We start from the raw sequence: 19698 nt of genomic DNA on the forward strand, positions 1-19698 counted from the left end.
GTCATGTGCTTCAATTATCAGTAGATGCCCTGCCATGAGTAGGAGATAAATAGTTCATCCGCATACCGTCTATTGCAAGGCCGAAAAAATGCAAAACATTGCTACATGCAGCCCCTAGGATGTCTTTTGTGGCGGGGAACAATAACATGGGCAGCCAATTGGAAAGAAAAAAAAAAAACGTTTCCCGTTGTCGAAATCGAACCTGAGTCTCTAGCGTTATGAAACCGGTGTCTGTCCGACTGAGCTATCTTTTTTTTTCTGTATTGCATTTCGGGCGCACAGCATTTAATTTGGGTCCGCGGTAGAGCGGTCGTTGTCTTTGGACTTGGCCGTGGGTTGAACTTGGCGCGTGCTAACGCGGTCCACTTTGAGAGAGATGTGAAAGCCTGCGGACAAAACTATCCAGGCCTGCCAGTCAGTGGCAATTTCGGAAATAAATGTGAGGTGCAACAGCCGGGTCTCGGACGAAGGGAGACGGGCAGCCAGCTCTGCTGTTTTGCCAGCCTTGCACCACTAGTGCAAGCTGCGCCATTTTTTTTTTTTGTTCATGAGCTTCTACCGCGCAACAAATGATCCTACAGTGCAGTAATTAAGCTTGTGAGCAATATTGCGCTGTGCAAATTGTTTGTTAGAATGCAAGCTTTTAGTTTTTCGGTATTCATCACCTTTACTAATGCGCTCATTGATGCGGTGTAAACCCGTAGGCTACCATAATCGTTCAGCATGACTAATTGAGTATTTTTCTGAATGTTGTCAAAGAGCGAAATACTGGCTTGTATGAAACGCGACTACACTTTACAGCGCTACATGATCACCTCGGAGACAGTAAATAGTGCACTATATCTCCGAACGACGTGCCATGTTTTGGTCCCCTATTTCACCGCGCGAATATACTATAGCTGTTTCCTCGTACCACTGCAGCTATTGTACCTACACATGATACAAATGGCCAACTAGGGAAACTCCTTGCCCGAGCGTTGTACTACCCGGTTACCGGAACACGCGGCCGATGTACGCGCTGCAAACCGTACTCGCCTGGCATGGGATTACCCGCCCACAAGCTCGCCTCCGCCCCCCCCCCTCCCCCCCTCCCCTCCCTGCAAGGCGGTAGCAGCTAGAGTCAAACGAGGAATTCCTCACTCATTTTCACAGATCTGATTAACAAGTGGCGATCTTCAGTCTATTGCAGGCCAGGAAACATTATTGCCTCCGAGTTCACCCCACTCATCATGCTAATGAGCAGCGGAACGGCGAGCGCGATCCCACACTTCATGAGATGCGCTGGTGAATGGGACAGAGTAAAGAAACACTTCGTCGATCCCTATCAACAACGAGATTCTGATATTAGTCTTGCTCTTCGTGGAGGGCAGGGATGCCACCCGGTGTAATGAAGAACAGCAGCATAATGATTTTCCTCGAGGGGAAAAGTGGCGGGCCTATTGTTCCGGACGTAAGTCCGGAAGTGATGAATATCGTGTTTAGGATGAATGTGTACGTGTGTGGACGTGGCAAGAAAGAGCAGCCGTATGGTTGTCCGGGAGCACCTTTAAGGGTAGTCTGTTGAGAGGGGACTATCCCCAACGGACTGCCAACAGCCCAGAAAATAGGAGCCGAGACATGGCAGCCTGACGTGTCGCCAGGGTGCAGACGATCCCGGCTGCAGCTCTTGCATAGCCACGCCTGCCGCTGGGAGCATCTTGAGCTGTAGCTACCGAGAAAAACCGACAGGCAAAGCTTCGAACCGTATTTAAACGGAAATGGCGAAGAGGCAAATGGAGCCGGCCATTTTTCATCTCTACAAAGACAATCATTTTGGGCAGCTCCTTGGCTGGCCTTCGCTGTAACGCAGTTTTGTGCCGTTGCTCGCGGTACAGTGGCATGACACCTATTAGTCGGGTGTCAGGAACCAAGCTGTTGGCCGTGCCTCAGCGCTACTCTTACTCCCAGAGAGAAACGCTCGGATGCACATAATTTTGTCAAATTTTAAATAGGGGTTTCCCAAAGGAACAGTTTTGCCAGGATGAAGAAACTTTCCAGGCTGATGGGAACGTCGGAAACCTTTTGTCGTTTGATTTTCGTGATATATTTAGGGTCATGCAGTATAAGCTAACGAAGCACCCAGTATCGCAACTTCAGAGTAAAATGAAAGCAAAAAAAAAAAACTAAAAGAGATGTCAAAGTATACGGAGTACTTTCTCAAACGACTAACGCGTGCCTCCTGAAATGCCATGCATGTGCAGTGTAGCGTGCGCAACTGAATATTTTAGGGGGCTTGCGGCAGCATAGTGCTTTTTCTGTGCTTTCGGCATGGGTACAAGAATGCGGGCGTACGGAAAATTGCGCTTTCTTAAAGTGTGCAACCGCAAACAACTATGGCCAGGTATACTCGTTCAGAAAAAACAACTATAAAATGGCTAGGCCTTTGCCGTCTGTGGGACAATATGGCTACGCAATGCTGGAGCCCATTAGACTCGGTTTCGTCGGAAGGAATGGCACCGTCTGGCTTGCGACACTGCGGCGTTTTATTCCGCTGCTTACAAAGGTGCCTAGAAGTCCGAGGAACCCCGCTTCTTCGGCGGGACATGGCGAAACCCACCCGCGACGCCACAACAGCATGTTCTGTTCTTTAAACCATGAACTTAACTCCATATAGTATTAACAAATTTTGGCAAGTACCGCATTGCTACTTCATCGGAAGAAGTACTTATTCCTTATTATATGTAGCCCTTCTCTACGTAACACTTGTCTCCTTTTAACTGATGACGCACTCGGCGCACTATACGCAATGTCGAACTGCACTTCTAAGCTCTAAACTGCTGTTCATTTCGCAAGCAGCCGTAAAATGTTATAGACCGTTGATAGCAACCTTGTTAAAGCCTAGCATTTCTATATTTCGGAGACCGCAGCATGGGCTATACAGTTTTACATGCGGTATCGAAACCCGCAGATCCAATTTTAAAGACTGTATTCCTTCGTGGGCTACTTAAACGCGAAAATTTTGATCTGTATGTCCGTCTACCTGCCCCTTAATTGGTTCAGCCGCCTGGCCAAAAGTAAAAAGAATTCTTGAACGAGACGTTTATATCCCCAAATAATTTCTAAACTACAACATGTGGTGGCAATGTTCATACTTGTCACCATCATTAGGCTTATTTGAGGCAAGACATCGATACATAAGTAACATTTGCATTGTTCATTTCATTAAAACTACATGGCGGCTTGATTTTTGCGATAGAAAATAGAAAATACGCCTTGAAAAATTGTTTTGACCTCAGAATACAAAAGCGCTCGCGGCGTCCCCTCGTGGCAATGCTCCAAGTTCAAAAGTAACAAAAGGTACCAGTATGGTGTCCACATCAGTGGAACGCGGCAAAATTGAATTCATTTCAGCAAGCATTCACTGTGTTTATCGTGGGAGGCGCGAAACTGGAGGGGAAGAGCGTGAGATCTGGTAGGGAAAGAGAAGAGGCATTTACCTGACAGGGGCGGCAGAAGTCGTCTTTCGACATTTGCAGCGAAATGAGCAGATACGCTACCAATTTTCACTCCAGCTGAAGTACGAAGCACTGACGGTGAAATTAAAGGGATCGTTGGGCAAAGAGTTCTATAACTGTCTCAGCTGTACGAGGGCGAAAAAAAAAACTTTATAGGACCTCTAAAAGCCTAGGTCCACGCCCTGTCCGGCTTTCATTTGAGGGACAGAATACGCAAGGGTGCCAGATTGGCCAGCGAGGATTTGTAGAGCGCTGGGTATGTCAGAGCCTGTAGATTGAGCCAGCCGTGCCTGTAGATTGAGCCAGCCGTTCCCTACGTACGGGACACATTTTTGGGAAAAAGTAAGGAAAGGATGGTTGGGTCGGTTGGGTTAAGAGAATACGTCTGGCAAATAAGGAGGTTTTCGCCCACTTGGAGCAGGCGGGAGCATCGGTACTTAACGGTTCGTTTATGGATGTGATGAGATGTGGTGTGCAATGGACCGGAACTGGTTCGGGATTACCTAATGCTGGAAGAGTGCTTACATGCGACGGAATATTGCTTACTTGTCAAAGTGCATCATCGTCCGCTGATGCACGCTGGTCAGCATTATTCTCTATGAAAGTTTACATGGCCTGTGAGCAAACCCCCTGACATGTGCTCTCTACACTGTTGTGGTGGATGGCGTGAAGCCCTTGCTACCACTCACTTCCCTTGTCACAGCGCAAAGCTTGTAGGACCACCCCATTTTAAATGCCCTCGAGCAAAAGCTGTGCCTTAAAGTAAGCACATTGACAAGCATGACGCGTGCGCATGGTCACAATATTTCCTGATTTTAAGAGGCGACAATGCTGTGCCTTCCCGAATCAAATAGCGCCCTTGAAGAATCAGTATAACCGCAATGCCTTAGGCCAACAGCTGTAGCGATAGCTTGCGTCACATTGAGCTGATTGAATCTTAATCGTTTTATAAACGTCTGTTCATCCCAGCATTCCTGCTTTCAAGCTTACATAAAGAATGAGACGCCTAAGGACATATCCATATTTTATGCGTTTATATCAGGAAAAAGACATGGGTTGTTTTTCGAGTTCATTCTTAAACGAACATTCCGTGTTTTGAATTGAAAATTTGAATTATCCGAAACTCAGCGTTTAATTTTGTTACAATAAGGAACTACGAGACGAAAAAAAGGAAGCGCCCTTACTGTCGCGAACGCAAAAAATTCATTAGAAAGCGGCAACTAGGTTTAGACAAGCTCAATGCTTGCAATACGAGCGGGCATAAACTTCAGCAAAACGTTCATTTGCATGCACCGCCATGTCTTGTATATTAAACAAGGTAACAAGGTTGAGAGAGAGAGAGAGAGAGAGAGAGAGAGAGAGAGAGAGAGAGAGAGAGAGAGAGAGAGAGAGAGAGAGAGAGAGAGAGAGAGAGAGAGAGAGAGAGAGAGAGAGAGAGAGAGAGAGAGAGAGAGAGAGAGAGAGAGAGGGGTCTCTTTTATTCGTCGAGCAGAAGCTGGTGTACGGGCATCGCTCTGTGCAAGGTTGACGTCTCTGCTGGTTGCGAGCTGCTTTCTATTGACCACTAATCACTTCATGCTTACTATCCGAACTCGCCAAACCTTTCATTCCCAAAAAGCCTCACTTCGTGCATGCCGGCATCTCTGCTGAGACAATGATCGCATTAGTAGCTTCGTTTCAGCTCCGACAATGCCGGCCTTTGACAACCACTGTAAATAAGAACGCGACAAACTCAAAGCAGGAGACTACGAATGTATCAGCTGAGTTAAGTCAACCACTGAATAGTGATTGCTGTGTGGGGCAGCATTGTATCTCATTCAGCTTCCACGGTCGAAGGAGCAAACTAGGTGAATGTCGACGGAGTAGCAATATTTTTTTTTGTATTTTCAATATATTTGCTACCTCACCTGGCCATGTGTGAGTACTGACTTCCCGTAACAAAAGTGTTAATGAAATTGGTAGTAACGGTGTTACCGCGTATGAAAACAGCGCATAGCTACTTTCTTGCCACACCGTGCGTAACACAGCGAAAGGTACTGCCGCCTAGCTCCGGGTGATGACCCGAGTGATTCTGCGCTGGTCAGTGAAGACATCACACAACTTCCGGTTTACTCCTATATTTTTTTTAGTATTGCAGTATTGCGTCAACATGACTTGCACAACAGAACTGTTCTGTAAGGACTCCGGCCGGCTGCGCGCGGTTTGCTCGCGTCCTTGTGTTTAGCAGCCATTTGCAATTTCGGGAAAAGTTTTAACATGGACAAAACCCAACGCATGCTACGCTGACTACGTATGTTCAAATTTTGCGGTCCTAGGCATCACCCAAGTGCTTTCAGGTGCTGCTGTAGAAATTGTTGCAGACATGCAGAGTAGGGATAGTAGTAGTATCACTTTTAGTATGGAAGAAGGAAGACTCGTGGTCCAAGTAAAGGGAATGGGTGGTTGGGCATGGGGGTTAGGAAGAATACAAGCAAAAGAATAGAAATCATGCACCCCTCCGTGTAACGACGACGATGGTTGAACGCGAAGCTTTGTCGTGATGGATTCTTTGGTTGGCCAATGCCACACTGCGAGTGTGTGCTACTCTGGAGGTGCGTGGCACTTTTCTAGAATACGCACAGCGACTCTCCGGCGTACACCCCGTAGGCCTAACGTTTGGTTTGGGGTGTACGGCGCGAATCGGTACCTAATGCTTCGTTTCGGCCATGTCGAATCGGAGCAATCGGATAGACGCCGGCTTCGCAATGCGAGCTAGGGATTGAGGCTCAATTCCGGCAACGAGAAGCGTTTTTTTTTTACTTTCACTTCACCCACGATCATTCATCATCATCGTCGGGGAAAGTTGGCTTTCCTGCAGGGCGTATTGTCGTACAACGGCATCGGTGAAAGCACTAAAGCTTCGCTGTAATAAGCGTTTCGGAGAGAGTTTTCCATGGGCGCTGTGAATTGGTCTGCTTTCAGTTATGCTTCCTTCATTGATCACGGTTCATCCTTCGAAGTCGTAGCGAACGGTATACAATGTAGACCCGGCATTCACAGTGCCCGTGCTAGGCTGCTTTCGAGAAATAAATGGCTACTTTATGAAGTGTGTCCTTAAAAAGGAAGGTGGCGGCCAGTAGCAAGAAACTCGTGTTTTTGTAAATCTGGTCGTGGAATTTAGTCCTCTTGTTCATTAAGGAATGTAGGATTATAAAGGAAACGAAAGGTAGCTGACACCAAGTTATTCGGTAATCGCACTTCTCGATCGGAAATTTCTACGTGCGCCTCTGCGACCATCAAAGGAGCTGCGAACCACAGCTGCAGGCAAAATTATTTTTCATGAGGTGTGCGCATGTCTTGCAACAAAAGAAATGATAATGCATACGAACTCGGGAGCGCGTAAACGGGCTGCACACGAAACTACTGAATGAAAACACTTGGCGTCATCGGAGACCACATGCTGAAGGGACAGCATTCCAGCGTTGTCAAATCTCTCCGCAAGAATCTGACCAGTTGGAAAAATCTCTGCTTCGTGACGCGGAAGGATGGCGGGGACATTAAAGGTGGCCGATGGTTGGACGGAATTCGAGGTAAGCGCGGAAAGAGTGGCAAACTTCGAGTCTTAATTCTGAGCTCCTGTATTATCATTGCATGAGTGATGTCCAGCTAAGATTTTCTTTGGATCGTAGCTTCACGATTAGGTTCTTATCTACATATTCAAGAAACGCCTCACCATCGTTTTAAGTAGTCCGCTTTTGCCTTCGTAGATCAGCGGTATGCTTTGAGCGCGTTGCTTTCATAATGTTTCACGATGTCTCAATTACGGATGTTTATGTTCTTTTAAAACGGATGCGGTTTGCATGGCTTATTGAGAAGTCTTCGTTTACGCCTGTTGTACACCTTTGTTCACAGAGAAACACAGGACTCCATTCATATGATATAGGCGATGGGCATATAGGCCTGATGTGTTTGTTTCACCCAGTACGTATACGTTCATATGCATTGGTCATGAGCTTATGGCAGCACCTGCCATTGTCTCTGGCCACTCGCTCCAAGTGGGTATTTTGTTAGGTTTATATTCTGCCTAAATGGTAGGTTACCTTAACGTTGATCCTAACGACGTGCCAAGCAGCGTCAGACTCATTGTACGTCAAGCTGCGGGTAGACGCTAGACCCAAAAGCGTTGCCTTACGTCGAGCGTCAGGCCGTCGCATATCAAAATGGTAAGTTCGGGCCGCCACATAGCTTTATTCGTATCCCCATGACGCGTTTCAGCCAACAGAGACGTCAGAAGGGCGCCTACCCGCATAGGCAGCCGATGCGTACCGTATCTGCGGTCACTTGACGCGTGGCTGACAACGGTAACATTAGGTCGGGGCAGACATGCTTCCTCAGACAGTTGGATGAGAAGTTCGGGTAGGTATACTGCTCTCTCAGCCAATTAGATTATTGGTAGTACCGCATAGACGCTGACGCCGAATTTTCGCAGAACGGGTGATGTAAGGCTGTCGCCTTAAATATTTTATGTGTACTACACAGCTTTTTTTGCCTCAAATATTTCTGAGGGTTTTTTTTTTTGCAATACAAATGTTTTCATTTATGAATCGCTTAACCAACGCTTGCTTCTTGGAACGTTTATTAGTGTTGCTAAATTTTTATTGGATGTGTAACCAGGACGTTACCAAACCTGATTTTGACTTCAAAAAAGACACAACGCTAGACAAACAACACCGAGAACGCTTGCTGGTGTTTGCGAAGGGGGGGGGGGGGGGGGGCATCGCATGTAAAAAGCTTTGAGGTTTATGGCCACTTGTCGAGGGTCACTGTAAATACGTCTAAGGAGAGGGCTCCGAGGTCAGGAAACACGCGCCTATGCCCGCAGGTGCCTGGCTATCTGCTACCCGCTCAAGTGCCAGCTGTCCACGCGCAGCGTGCGGAAGATCCTGCTGGTGATCTGGAGCTTCTCAGTGGCCATTACGTTCCCCTGGGCGGTGTACTTCACGCTGCAGCCAATCCACCCGAGCATCCCCGGAGTGACGCTGTGCGTGGAGCAGTGGCCCGACGAGCGCTTCTCCACGCTTTACTTCATACTTGCCCACCTCGTCCTCTGCTACCTCTTTCCGCTCCTGCTTATCATCGTCTGCTACGCCTGCATCTGGGTCAAGGTAAAAACCCTTTGCCCTAAGTGGACCTGGCTTCCACTGCTCCCCGTGGTTGGCTCAATCGCAATTATTACATTACCCAGTGGTGTAATGCTGAAGGCCCAAGTACCGCTGAAAAGCATGCTGTGGAATTCATACACGTCTACCTAAATGACCGGTGGAAGAAATTTTTGAACACCGTAAAAGGTTTGCAAGCGTGCTAGCTACGTCCAGTCTTTTTATTAGGTTGTGATGAAGTAGAACAGCCAAATAATAGTGATCTGCCAAGATCAGACTACTTGGAAATTCGTTCAAAACGTTTTCTCTTTCCCACGTTCTTCAAATCTGGGTAGTTCTTGAGGGCCTTTGCAGCGTTACAGAGGCAATATCGCTGCTATAGGCCATATCCGTTTCAGTTGCAGCCATACAAACATTGGACTGCCGCATTAAATAAAATTTTATGAAAAACAGACTAGGTGTTCAAAATTATATTTGTTGCCGCGAGCAAATCCCCGAGGGCTGTTCTGTGCTGTCTATTACCATTACCAGCTTTTACAGAAATCCCAGGAGTGAATGCAATAGAGAAACTACAAAATTAACTTCGCTGCAGGTATTCTTCAGAGAAGCACTCACCAGGTCTAAACATTGATTAAATTGTTGAATACGTCGGGCATGTTCTTAGCTTTTCCGGACAGTTTACATGCACTTTGTAACGGCAAAAATGCGCTCAAAAGCGCCACTACATTTTCACAACTCTACTTGCCGATTTGCCGGTGGTGGCTATGACAACACACGGGCAAGATTTCAGGGATAAATTTAGCGATGTTCTGGCATGGCTTACCTCTACACGCCATGCAGGAACGAACACAACCTGGATATTAACCATGGAAGAAGTGGAAACAAAAATTTAGAAGGCTGCGGTAGCATGAAAAAAACAACAAATTAGTGGAACGTAATCACGGTGGTTAGCGCCGTTTGAATCAACTTCACATAATGTTTTCGCTTCTTCCGCCTTCTAAAGATAAATTAGCCAAAGATTGGATTGCGCGGAAAATCTTCGAAATGAAGGGAAAGAAAAAAAAGCCATTGAAAAAGTCACTTCAGTGTCCCTCTAATGTGGTGACAAGGCAAATTTGGAGAAAAGAAAACGTTGTGACGTTGAATCGGTGTTCTAAATACGCCACAAAGCCCATTGCTCCGGCATTGCTGCAGCATTTAGGTTCAGAACGCTGACAACAAATGGCGCAAAGTGTAGTATGAAAGCCAAAACTCTACTGCGCCTGTTGCGCAAAGTCATTCATCGCGTAGCAATGACCTTTGGCCGCCAGAGCGCAATTGTGGCGGGCGTAGCGCTCCGGATCACGCCACGGGATGCAAAGCGGAAAGGCAGCGCAGCTGCGCTCGCCCGGAGCCTCTCCGCTATGATACCACATGACTAGGCGAGGGTTTATCAGCAGCTTCGCCGGCGCTTCGTCGCTCAGTCCCGCCATGGACGGCGCGTCAGCTGGGACGTCTGCGCCTGGACTTCTGCGGGAGCTACAGACTGAATATAATCACCCAGTAGATGTAGCTAGGCGGCAGGGTGTGAAAGAGGAGGTATGTGTGCTGCTTTCGCACGATGTTCCGATAGTTGGTGAAGCTAAACTGCCTGTCAATTTTCGCTCCCTCCGAGCTGTAATGACGGAGAAACATCGCTTTTTATGTGCTCATTTGCGTAATGGACTTGTGAGGAAAACAAGTTTTAAGAAGCTCTAAATCCCGCCTCGGACCTGCGATAAAAAAAAAAAAAAAGATGGTCTCCATTTACACAAAGACGGAAAGGTAGCTGTTGAAACGCTTTCAACTCTTCGCGAAACTTTAACTGCACGAAATAGCAGGTTGAGCCCACGTAGCGGAAGACTTCTTATGACATTAGCAGAGCAATATGAAGGCGTTCATTAGTGAGGTCATGTCACGATGAGTGGTGGTTCATGTTACCGGCCAAATAAAAAGATAAAGTAGATGAATGTTATGGCAGCGCATTCCATCGTCGTCTGCTTGCGCCACTCACAGGATATAGTGAAAAAAAATATCCCAGGAGGCTGGCTGTAAACCTTCATGATGTGGCAAATTTTGTTGGAATGGAGACGCATGTGTAGGGACGGCCGCAGCAGGCGTATAAAGCCAGGTTATTTAGTGTGCAAATAAGTGCGGCCAACATTGGATAAAAAATTCAAAATCGTTTAACTTGGGTTAATGGGCTTGAGCGGAAAGAGCACCACCTGCTTATACTTGGTTATCCCGGTTTTTATTTTCAATTAGTTTCACACCCCCTTCAGGGTCAACGGACGCCTAGTCAGCTTGCATCCCTAGCCCTGTCGTTTAGCTCCACGAGCCCGACACAGAGCATCGATATGAGTTGAAGTACTCGGCCTGTTCGTACTTGGAATCTACTGAGAGATGATAAAGACGATAGAGGCGATGCTCTGCACAAGCACAAGGATATAAGGACACGTAAGCAGAAACCTGAACCATTTTCATAGTGCCCTGTTTTCATCCTCTGCAGCTACCACGCCCTTCATTGTTACGAACAGCAGCCGATGCGACCAGCATGATAACTGATCCAGCAGCTCTAGTTAGTTCCGGAATAGTTGTAGTGCCTGGTAGAGAGAGGACGGGAGGCGAAGTGACGCACAGTAGCACGCGACGCGCTTTAAACACTCCCGCCTGCACCGCCGCACACCGGCGCTGCGGGGGGTGGCATGCAATGCGTTATCCGGATATCAATTGGACCTTGATTTATATGCTTCACACTCCGACAAAACGACGTTGCCTAGCAATGCCCTTTGTCACGCGGCATTATCTTGTTTTGTTACCTTGATTGACAGGCTTCACACAGACTTACCAGACTCTAGGAGGTTCGCCACCAAGCGCTGTCGTAATTGTGAATCTGCTTTTCATCGGGGAATAGTGTGGGGGAGAAAACTCTACCCTTGGAATTGAGGAAAGCCGATATTCAGAATAACACAATCATAAACAAAAGAGACATCATACTAACATGGCTCTAAATGAATTTAGTATTATGAACTTCAACTTCAACAGTCCTTACGCGGTTCGCGGTTCCGCACATAAGCGATGAGATAGATGCTTTGGCAGAGCCAAAGCCAGTGTTTTTTGTGACTCATGACTATGCAACTCTTCCAAACAATGAAACATATCTGCCATTCCTTTTAGGCCTCCGGTCACTGCACCAGCGGTGTTTTACTGGTCGCGTGCCCCCCCCCCCCCCCCTTGCAGGTGTGGCGGCGCAACATTCCTGGCGAGAGCAAGCAGACGGACGTGATGGTGCAGAAGTCGAAGCTCAAGGTAGTCAAGATGATGCTGGTGGTGGTGGTGATCTTCGTGCTCTCCTGGCTGCCGCTGTACATAATCTTCACGCGGCTCAAACTGGGCACGGCTCCGGAGGAAGGAAGCGTCGACTGGAACCTCATGCTCATCCTGACACCCGTGGCGCAGTGGCTGGGTGCCTCCAACAGCTGCATCAACCCGGTGCTGTACGCCTATTTCAACCGCAAGTTCCGTCGCGGATTCGTGGCCATCGTCAAGAGCCGGAGTTGCTGCGGAACGCTCCGCGAGCCCAGCTCCATGCGGGGCACAACCATCCGCTCGGCCGCTGGTGGCGCCGGCGGTCACAGGGGACTCTCCAGGTACGATACGCAGTGCGAGTACCTGTCCACCTCGGCCGTCTGAGGCCCATTCGACTGCGCGGAACGTCGCAAGCTTGGGTCGCCAGAGATAGCTTTCTGGGGTAACGCGGCAACCGGGCGGCAGTCGAGGGAACTGCGTGGGGCTAAGGAGCACGTCTAATTGGGCATGACAGGCCAGCTCCTTTCGCCCTTACGTCAAATCCCTGTGAGTCTATCGAATAGTGACATGACCGATTGCCGTACCTAGAAAGCGTCTCCTGTGGCTCTGATGCTGCCACATTCTGTGAGAGTTTTTTTCCCTAGACGGCTTGCCAGTTAAACTACTCTTTGATCGACTATAACGAGCGGTCATCACTCCTTAAGAAAAAAACACACGGTGCGAGTGAGGGCCCAGATGCTATTTCGGAATATGGACACTCGGCGCAGTAGACAAGGACCTTCTAATAATTTGATGCGGATATTTATGATTCTAGTCATGTTCAATAAATTTAAATACTATTTGAACAGCAAGTTAGTTACGAACGTCGGTTATCACTCCGCTGTAATTATCCTTAAGGAGATGGCAATTCACTGCTTCCCGGAAAGTCGACCAACATCGGCTACGTCGATAGTAAGAGATTTGAAGGCGGGTCGTCTTCATTGGTCCGGTATCTCCTCTATACTGGAAAATCCTTCAGTTGCCATTGTCTCAACTTGCAAGCCGTATAGAAATTCTTTTCTCTCGTGACGGAGAAGACAGCAGAAACTTGGATGAGTCCTTAAACGCCGAGAAAATAAAATGATGACTCGAAAAAAAAATTGGTAGGAAATGCTGGATTTCAATTATTGTAGAACACCTGGAAAACAGAATAATGAGGAGTTAATGAAATACGATCTAGTCGGGAAAAAAGTAGTTCGTTTTTCTTCACCGAAAATATTCCTACTGTGAGCAATCACGAGCCAAAGACAATCAATTCTACATGACACTCAGATTTACAGAAGCGGTTCTCGCTCTTTTGTTTAGCTTAAAAGCAGCTCTGATGATTAAAAATGCTCGCGCAAACGAAAAAAGGATAGTCCAAGTAGGTCAATTGATGTAATTTTTATCCTACGTGTTCTGGAAGCGAACCCCCCCACACACACCCGCAAAAGAAAAACAAAACAGATAAAGGAAGAAATTTCAGAATACACCGTCCTGAGATTCTGCCCTCCGGCAGTTCCATACGGGTTACTTAGCGTACGGATAACTGGCCCGTGCTTACAGATGGCGCAAAAAATTGAGCCCAAGAACGCTTCCAGTTGCCAAGATACTGTCGTTTGTGAGAAACGCACGGGCTCTATTCGAGGAGGGAAGCTTAATGACCACGATCCGCAAAAAGTCATCTTCTGATCGCTGCAAGATTACAGTGTACCGCAGCAAAAACCAATAGAAGCAGTCCTGAACGAATATTGGGAGTGAGTTGAAAGCGACGGTCCTGTTTTTTTTTTTTTTTTTGAGACGAAGCAGGAAGCCGGGTCGGGAGGCAAGGCGGAAGGAAATAGAGGTAGAACTCGTTAGAAAATTTCTTCTGTGAGTCACGAGCGAAGGGAAGGAAACGGGAAAAAAATCTTACAGAGCCTGAGTTTTATCGTATTTTGTTGCCGCTTGTTATTGTGTTTTATTTTCTGTGTATGCGCGAGGAGGTGGGGCGGTGGTCGTGGCAACGTTTTGCTTTTTCTTGTCTTTCGGTTGTGGACCTGTCATCCTATGACGATGTGGTGAAGTTTGTTGAAAATGTTTGGTTGCAATAAAGTGTTGACGTTTTCATTTTGTTTTTCGTCCTCAATTTGGATATGGTGGTGCTGTTCCGGCTGCTGGGGTTGTGGCGTCTCTTGCTTGTCTGCTCTTGCTTGTGTTTGTAATGTCGCCGCGCATGGCTGACGCTTTTAAATCTGCACACACAAGAAAATGGCTGTTTTGCTTTTGGTGTGGCGGGTTTGTTTTGCCGCTTATTTCCACTTGCTTCGCTGCATTATTTAATGACGTGGTTCAGTTTTCTTTCTTGTTTTTGGGTCTCACACAGAAAAAAAAGACATTTCAGTGTCACATTCCACTTGTGGGTCTCCTATGTTAACAGCGGACCATAGGCTGCACTTACATTCAGAAATGCGGTATGCGCTTGCCGCACCACGCAATGCAAGGCAGAGCATCATGCTCGCATTGCGTAATGTCACTTCGCAGACCACATTTTTCGAGTCATATCGCTTGCTGGGACGCGTCATTGGCCAAGTTTGGCTGCCCTTTTTATTTCCATAATTTGTCATTCAGGTGCGTTGTGCGGAAGTAGGCTGACGGACATTTTTAACATTCGAGGAGCGGTCGCATACGATGTAACTCCAGCGTAGTTTGGAGGTTTCAATTCCCATAAATAAAGGAAATATCTGAGCCTGTAAAAGTTTCTTTCCCTACAAGGACAGCCTTAGGTGACAACTGGCCAGTGCTTTATCTGTGTTAAAAAGAAATTAATTGGGGTATGTTGCTCAATAGCTCATTATGAATAAAATCACGGCGTCAGCGGCAATGAACAGTTCATAAACACAGGTGTTCTAACTGTAAGGTGCCATTCGCGCGAAATAAAAGAAATCTGGCTTTGCGGATGACAGTGTAAAGGCCAGACAAGGGATGTGCCTTTGAAACATAGAGTTCGACAATCATTGTAACTCAAATTTACCCCATGCCGAAGATGTCAAGAGACACGGGCATGTTGGGGAAGTTATAACGAGAAAGAAGTGCCATGGTCGATGGAACGCATTAATGACGTCAAGCAGAGATGCGGACTTTATATACGAGAAAACTAATGCTGAAAGGCTCTGTTTGCACCGTGGAAGTTTAAACTGATCTCATTTTTCAACCACGATATTTCGTGAGGATTAGGTAAAGCATGTTGTAGTCTATTGGATAAGAACAATTCCAAACTCCCTAGATCTACACTCAGCGAGGCGCTGGCCCTGTAATTATCTACGGATCTCTGTTTATTCGTATACGTATTCTGTGGAATTCGAATAGCGTTAATATCGGTAAAGAACAACTTCGAATAAGCTCCCACCTCTGAACAGCATACAATAAAACGGTTATGCACAATATACGAGGGTATTTTTTTAGGTGCTTTATTAGACGATCGTTGTTTTATCATGGGTGTTTCACTTTGTTTTGAAGAAGGTTTCCTTGAATTTGTTCAGTTACCGATATCGAAGATTCGCGGTGAAGGGCTCAGGAGGGGTAACTTCAGAAGTAACGTTTGTCTTTGTCTTTTACGTCATGGATATATTTTTAGCCTTAATCTTACTTTATGGAGTGCCAAAAAACTCGAACCCACACGTTCTTAAGCTTTACAAGGCTACAAGCCAGACATGTATTGATTGGCTAAGGCATTGTGCTGCGGAACCCAAAGGACGCGGGTTCCATCCCTTGCTCCGGTGGCCGCTTTTGAGATGGAGGCGGACAGCGACAACGTCCGTGTGTCTAGATTTCGGCGCACGTTAAACATTTCCAGGTTGTCGAAATTAATCGGCGGTCCTTCACTACGGCCTATCTCATAGCCCAGTTAATCCCCATGTTTTCTTTTTTTAAATTTCAGAAGTATGCCAAAAAGACCTACGGTAAAAGCCCATAACTGTGTAGGGGAAAAGTTTAACCTCCAGATATGAAAGCAGTCGTTGGCCGGAATGGAATCCAGGCTTCGTATGTGGCCTTTCGCTGCTTCCGCACTTTGGCACAGCCGGTGGACGTGTTTAGGACGATTCGGACGAAGAGCGCTGGCTGCTGCAAGTGTGCAAATTACTAAGCGGAGGAAATCGATGATACAACCATTTACGACTGAGTCTGTGAAGAAGCGCGACAGCGTTTTACAAACGATCAAAAGGGAGAGGATGGACGTTTCCCACACGCTGACACTTTCGAGCGTAAGTTGCATTGCAGAACGCCGGTGCCACATGTATTGTCAGGATATAATCGTGCTGCAAGTTGGGGTTAAAATTGCAGGAAAATTGTTCTCTTGTTTTCCTCTCGAACCGCGAGGGCCATCCGACCTACCTGCCCGGATTGGGGCTTCCGATTGCCCCTCTCCGATGAGCGAGAACACAGCGTGATCCGACACCACGTACGGTCGAACTGACAGACGCGGAGCGAGGTTGCGCGTGATTAAGCAAAGCGACTATCGTAGCGACGCTGCTTCTTCCGGAAGCTCGACGCGGGAGCACATGGTGGGACGTGCCAGAGACCATAAAAACCCCGTATCGACCTGTTCAGGCCTAGGTATATATCACTTTCGGGAAAAAGCTAGGATTTTATCACTGAACGAGCACGCCAGCACGTCTGAAATTGACAGCCAGGTGTCGTTCTTATACTTGTCTTTTTTGGGAGCGGAGTTTCCTTTTCCGTCGGTCGCAAGGCAAGAAATATTGGGTTGCTGCGGCACGGCCACGCTGCCTGTCGCGGAAGATATTTTTGACAAGACCGGGTAGGGGAGAAGGCACGTCGCCGCGATTTCTAGTCAAATGGATTGAAGGATCGGTAAAGCCGCCGCGGCTATATAGAAAACATCTGCGCAGGTGCCTGCAAGAAAAGAGCCAACTATTTATCTTCTACGGTGAGCTTAGCAGTTAAGCCTGCGTAATAAGTTTGTCCTAGTGAATTCGTATGCACATTTGTTTATACATTTTTTTCGTCTCTTTTGCGGGTGTTATGTAATGCTGCCTGCCCGTTCAGTTTCCAATTTTCGGTCTAACTACGAGGCCGTATTCAGAAAGCAGTTGCAAATAATTGGGTTATCCAAAATGAAACGCCAATTTCTAGTTTTATTTGGTGTTGCCCTCAGCGTCTTGCGCTTGTTTTGGGATATCGCTTCCTTTCAAAGTATATAGGATGGGAAGGTGTGCCAATTGTTGGGCGGCAAAGGAAACTAAAAAAATCGTGCCAGCTGGACCGCACTTCTAAGTTTGAAGCGCAACGTGTTAGCAACGTTTATTTTCACCAAAGTATAACAGTCTACATCACTCCTTCTTTGAATTACATTAGAATCTAACTTTAGGGAAGGCTTGTACACTTTTAAAAACACATGGGGGTAAGCTTCACCACAACGCACTTGTATGAGCAATAATTGGGATGAAAGCGTCGAAGTAGGCCAATGACTAGGCCTAGCATGCCATGCCACTGGAAAATTGCGGTCTGTGCTGTAACACTTGCAGTGAAAGCATGGCGTTTTACATTGCATTTTTTCTAATCGCAGATAAACTTCTTAATTGAAATCATATATCGGGCTTCGCCATTCGTCGAAATAGCAGCGATTGGACATATAGGTGTATTGCGATAAAAAAGACCGGCGGATTTTTTTTAGTGTAGAGTGACTTGGTGTTCGAGCGCTTGACTATACAAACTCCTTAGTAAAAAATTGTAATAAAAATGGCTCGCCAGGAGGTGGAGAGGTTGCCGGTGTTTGTCCGGCTGCTCTCCAGGTAAACATTGTTTAGGCTGTACAAATTATGCATGCTTCAGCAGAGACGTGCGCCTGCTTCAACACCAGACACCTCAAAATTGATCCTTTTTATCAAGGCTTAGAAGGCCGCCTCTCTGGCCGAAGCAGCCCAGACACGCGGCCTAGCCTACAATGTGGCTTGAAAATGTTATCTGCGCTGTCGCACTGCGCAACAAAGAATGATATTGCGCTCCGTGAAGTGATGCGGCGAATCACCCTTATAAAAGTCATATGCTCCGCCTCATGACTATTCACATCCGCTTCCCTAACCCCGCGGTTGGGCTTGCAGGTGCATGTGCTGAAGCAGACACACGAGTGCTTTTTTTGTAGTGTCTAAACTCTAAACACCACATAAAATATATCCCCTAAAGGTTGCTGTGCCACATGTTGTTTGCTTGTAGACTAATCGAAATCTAATAATAATTGACGCTCAAGTAATGCTAAATGTACTAGCTAACAAGAAGTTAAACTCAGGTAAATGCGCCGGCTAAGACCGGCTGCTGAAGACTCACCTGTTCGGGAATCCATCGTGCAGCTTTGAGTAACCCAGGCTCAGGATTGGTGACCCGTACGAGGCACCGACAACGGGCCCGAATGAATCACGGCGCCCGCTGTGTGCTGACATGCGAGCATGCGAGCCTGTCAGTGTTATGCTGTGTTGTAACCACGTGCTGCGTTGTTTGTGGTCACAGGTCTGAGATTCCGGAGTGCGTAGCGCACCCTCGAGCCAGCGCGAAAAAAGATACGTTGCTAACCAACGGCCGGACGGACATGCAAGAAAAGAACGCGAAGGTGTCCCTGGTAGCCTAACCCTCCCGTGCCCTAGCCCTTCTTCCCCGCCGTTCTCCCGTTGGGCTTCCGCTGCACGGCTGCCGCGCCTCCCAGTGTACAAAGTGCGTTGACGAGCGGCGAAGTGTCCGCCACGTGTGTGCGTGTGACGAAACCCGCCCCGGCTGGCCGGCGCCTACTGCTAGCGACGAGTATCTCCCTATCTCGTGTATTGCAGTGCGCTATCGCGACGGGACTGGAGTGATCTTCCGCGCTCTGCCACCCCCTCTTCCCGTCCGTGCCCTGACGCACGCGCCGTCAAGCCCAGCCTTCGCATTACCAACACCGACTCTATAAGGAGACGGTCTGACCCTCCGCCTGATCCCGGCCAAACCGATTGGTCAGTCTGACGCAGGCCGCAGCGTGACGACGCTTTTTTAAAACATGGTCACTCAATCAGCACAGTCATCTCAGCATAATGATATAGTACTCAAATTATGTGTCTCCCCCCCCCCCCCCCCCCCCCCCCCACACACACAAAGGCTTTTTTCTTGTCTAATCGCTGTTGGCTTTACACGTTTCAGAATTTTTTTCAAACATGGAGTTCTCTGTCAATGTCACCGTTTTTCATCGAGTTGGTGGTTAGCAATGTGTGCACGAAGTATGTGCGGATGTATCTGCAGCTCATTAAAACATATCTTTCTGCACGAAATCACTTTCGTGACCAAGCCTCTTGCTACTTCCTCGCATGGCAATATCCAACTTCCCTATTCAAAAAGAAAAAAAAAGAACACAGTGCACACGGCGGTACAAAGCAAGAGAAACACACAAGAGAGGCTCTGTGTTGTGTGTTTCCCTGGATTGTTCAGCCGTCTCCGCTGTTTTTCTGCGGGTTTCGGTAACGTATTCGGTAACGTTTCGGTAACGTATCCCGAGTCGGCATCGGGGCCCGAGGACATGTGTGACATTTTGGTGCAAGACGGTTCGTCCTGCACGGAAGTCGTTGTCTAGTTGCCGAGGTGAGCGGGACCGTGCCGGGACCCTTAAAGGAGACGCGCCTTGAGACGATACGCACATGTATTTTTATGGTGAAGAGCAGAGAGCAGGTCCATAAAATTTGTGGTATTCCTCGACATCC

General features: G+C 47.5%; 1 protein-coding gene across 1 annotated transcript in view; it reads left to right on the forward strand.

The window, feature by feature from the left end:
* The window catches only part of LOC144145728 (neuropeptide SIFamide receptor-like), a 327158-nt gene extending 307945 nt beyond the window's left edge, over positions 1-19213 (forward strand). The window contains exons 3-5 of the mRNA XM_077677431.1: positions 8356-8638; positions 11891-12300; positions 18485-19213. Coding sequence (XP_077533557.1) covers positions 8356-8638; positions 11891-12300; positions 18485-18602 — 811 coding nt within the window. The 3' untranslated portion in view covers positions 18603-19213. The remainder of the gene's footprint in view (positions 1-8355; positions 8639-11890; positions 12301-18484) is intronic.
* The last annotated feature ends 485 nt before the right edge of the window (positions 19214-19698 follow it).

This window comes from Haemaphysalis longicornis, unplaced genomic scaffold (genome assembly GCF_048455015.1).
Source record: "Haemaphysalis longicornis isolate Haplotype H1 unplaced genomic scaffold, Haemaphysalis longicornis Haplotype H1 scaffold_1, whole genome shotgun sequence".
Taxonomy (NCBI): domain Eukaryota; kingdom Metazoa; phylum Arthropoda; class Arachnida; order Ixodida; family Ixodidae; genus Haemaphysalis; species Haemaphysalis longicornis.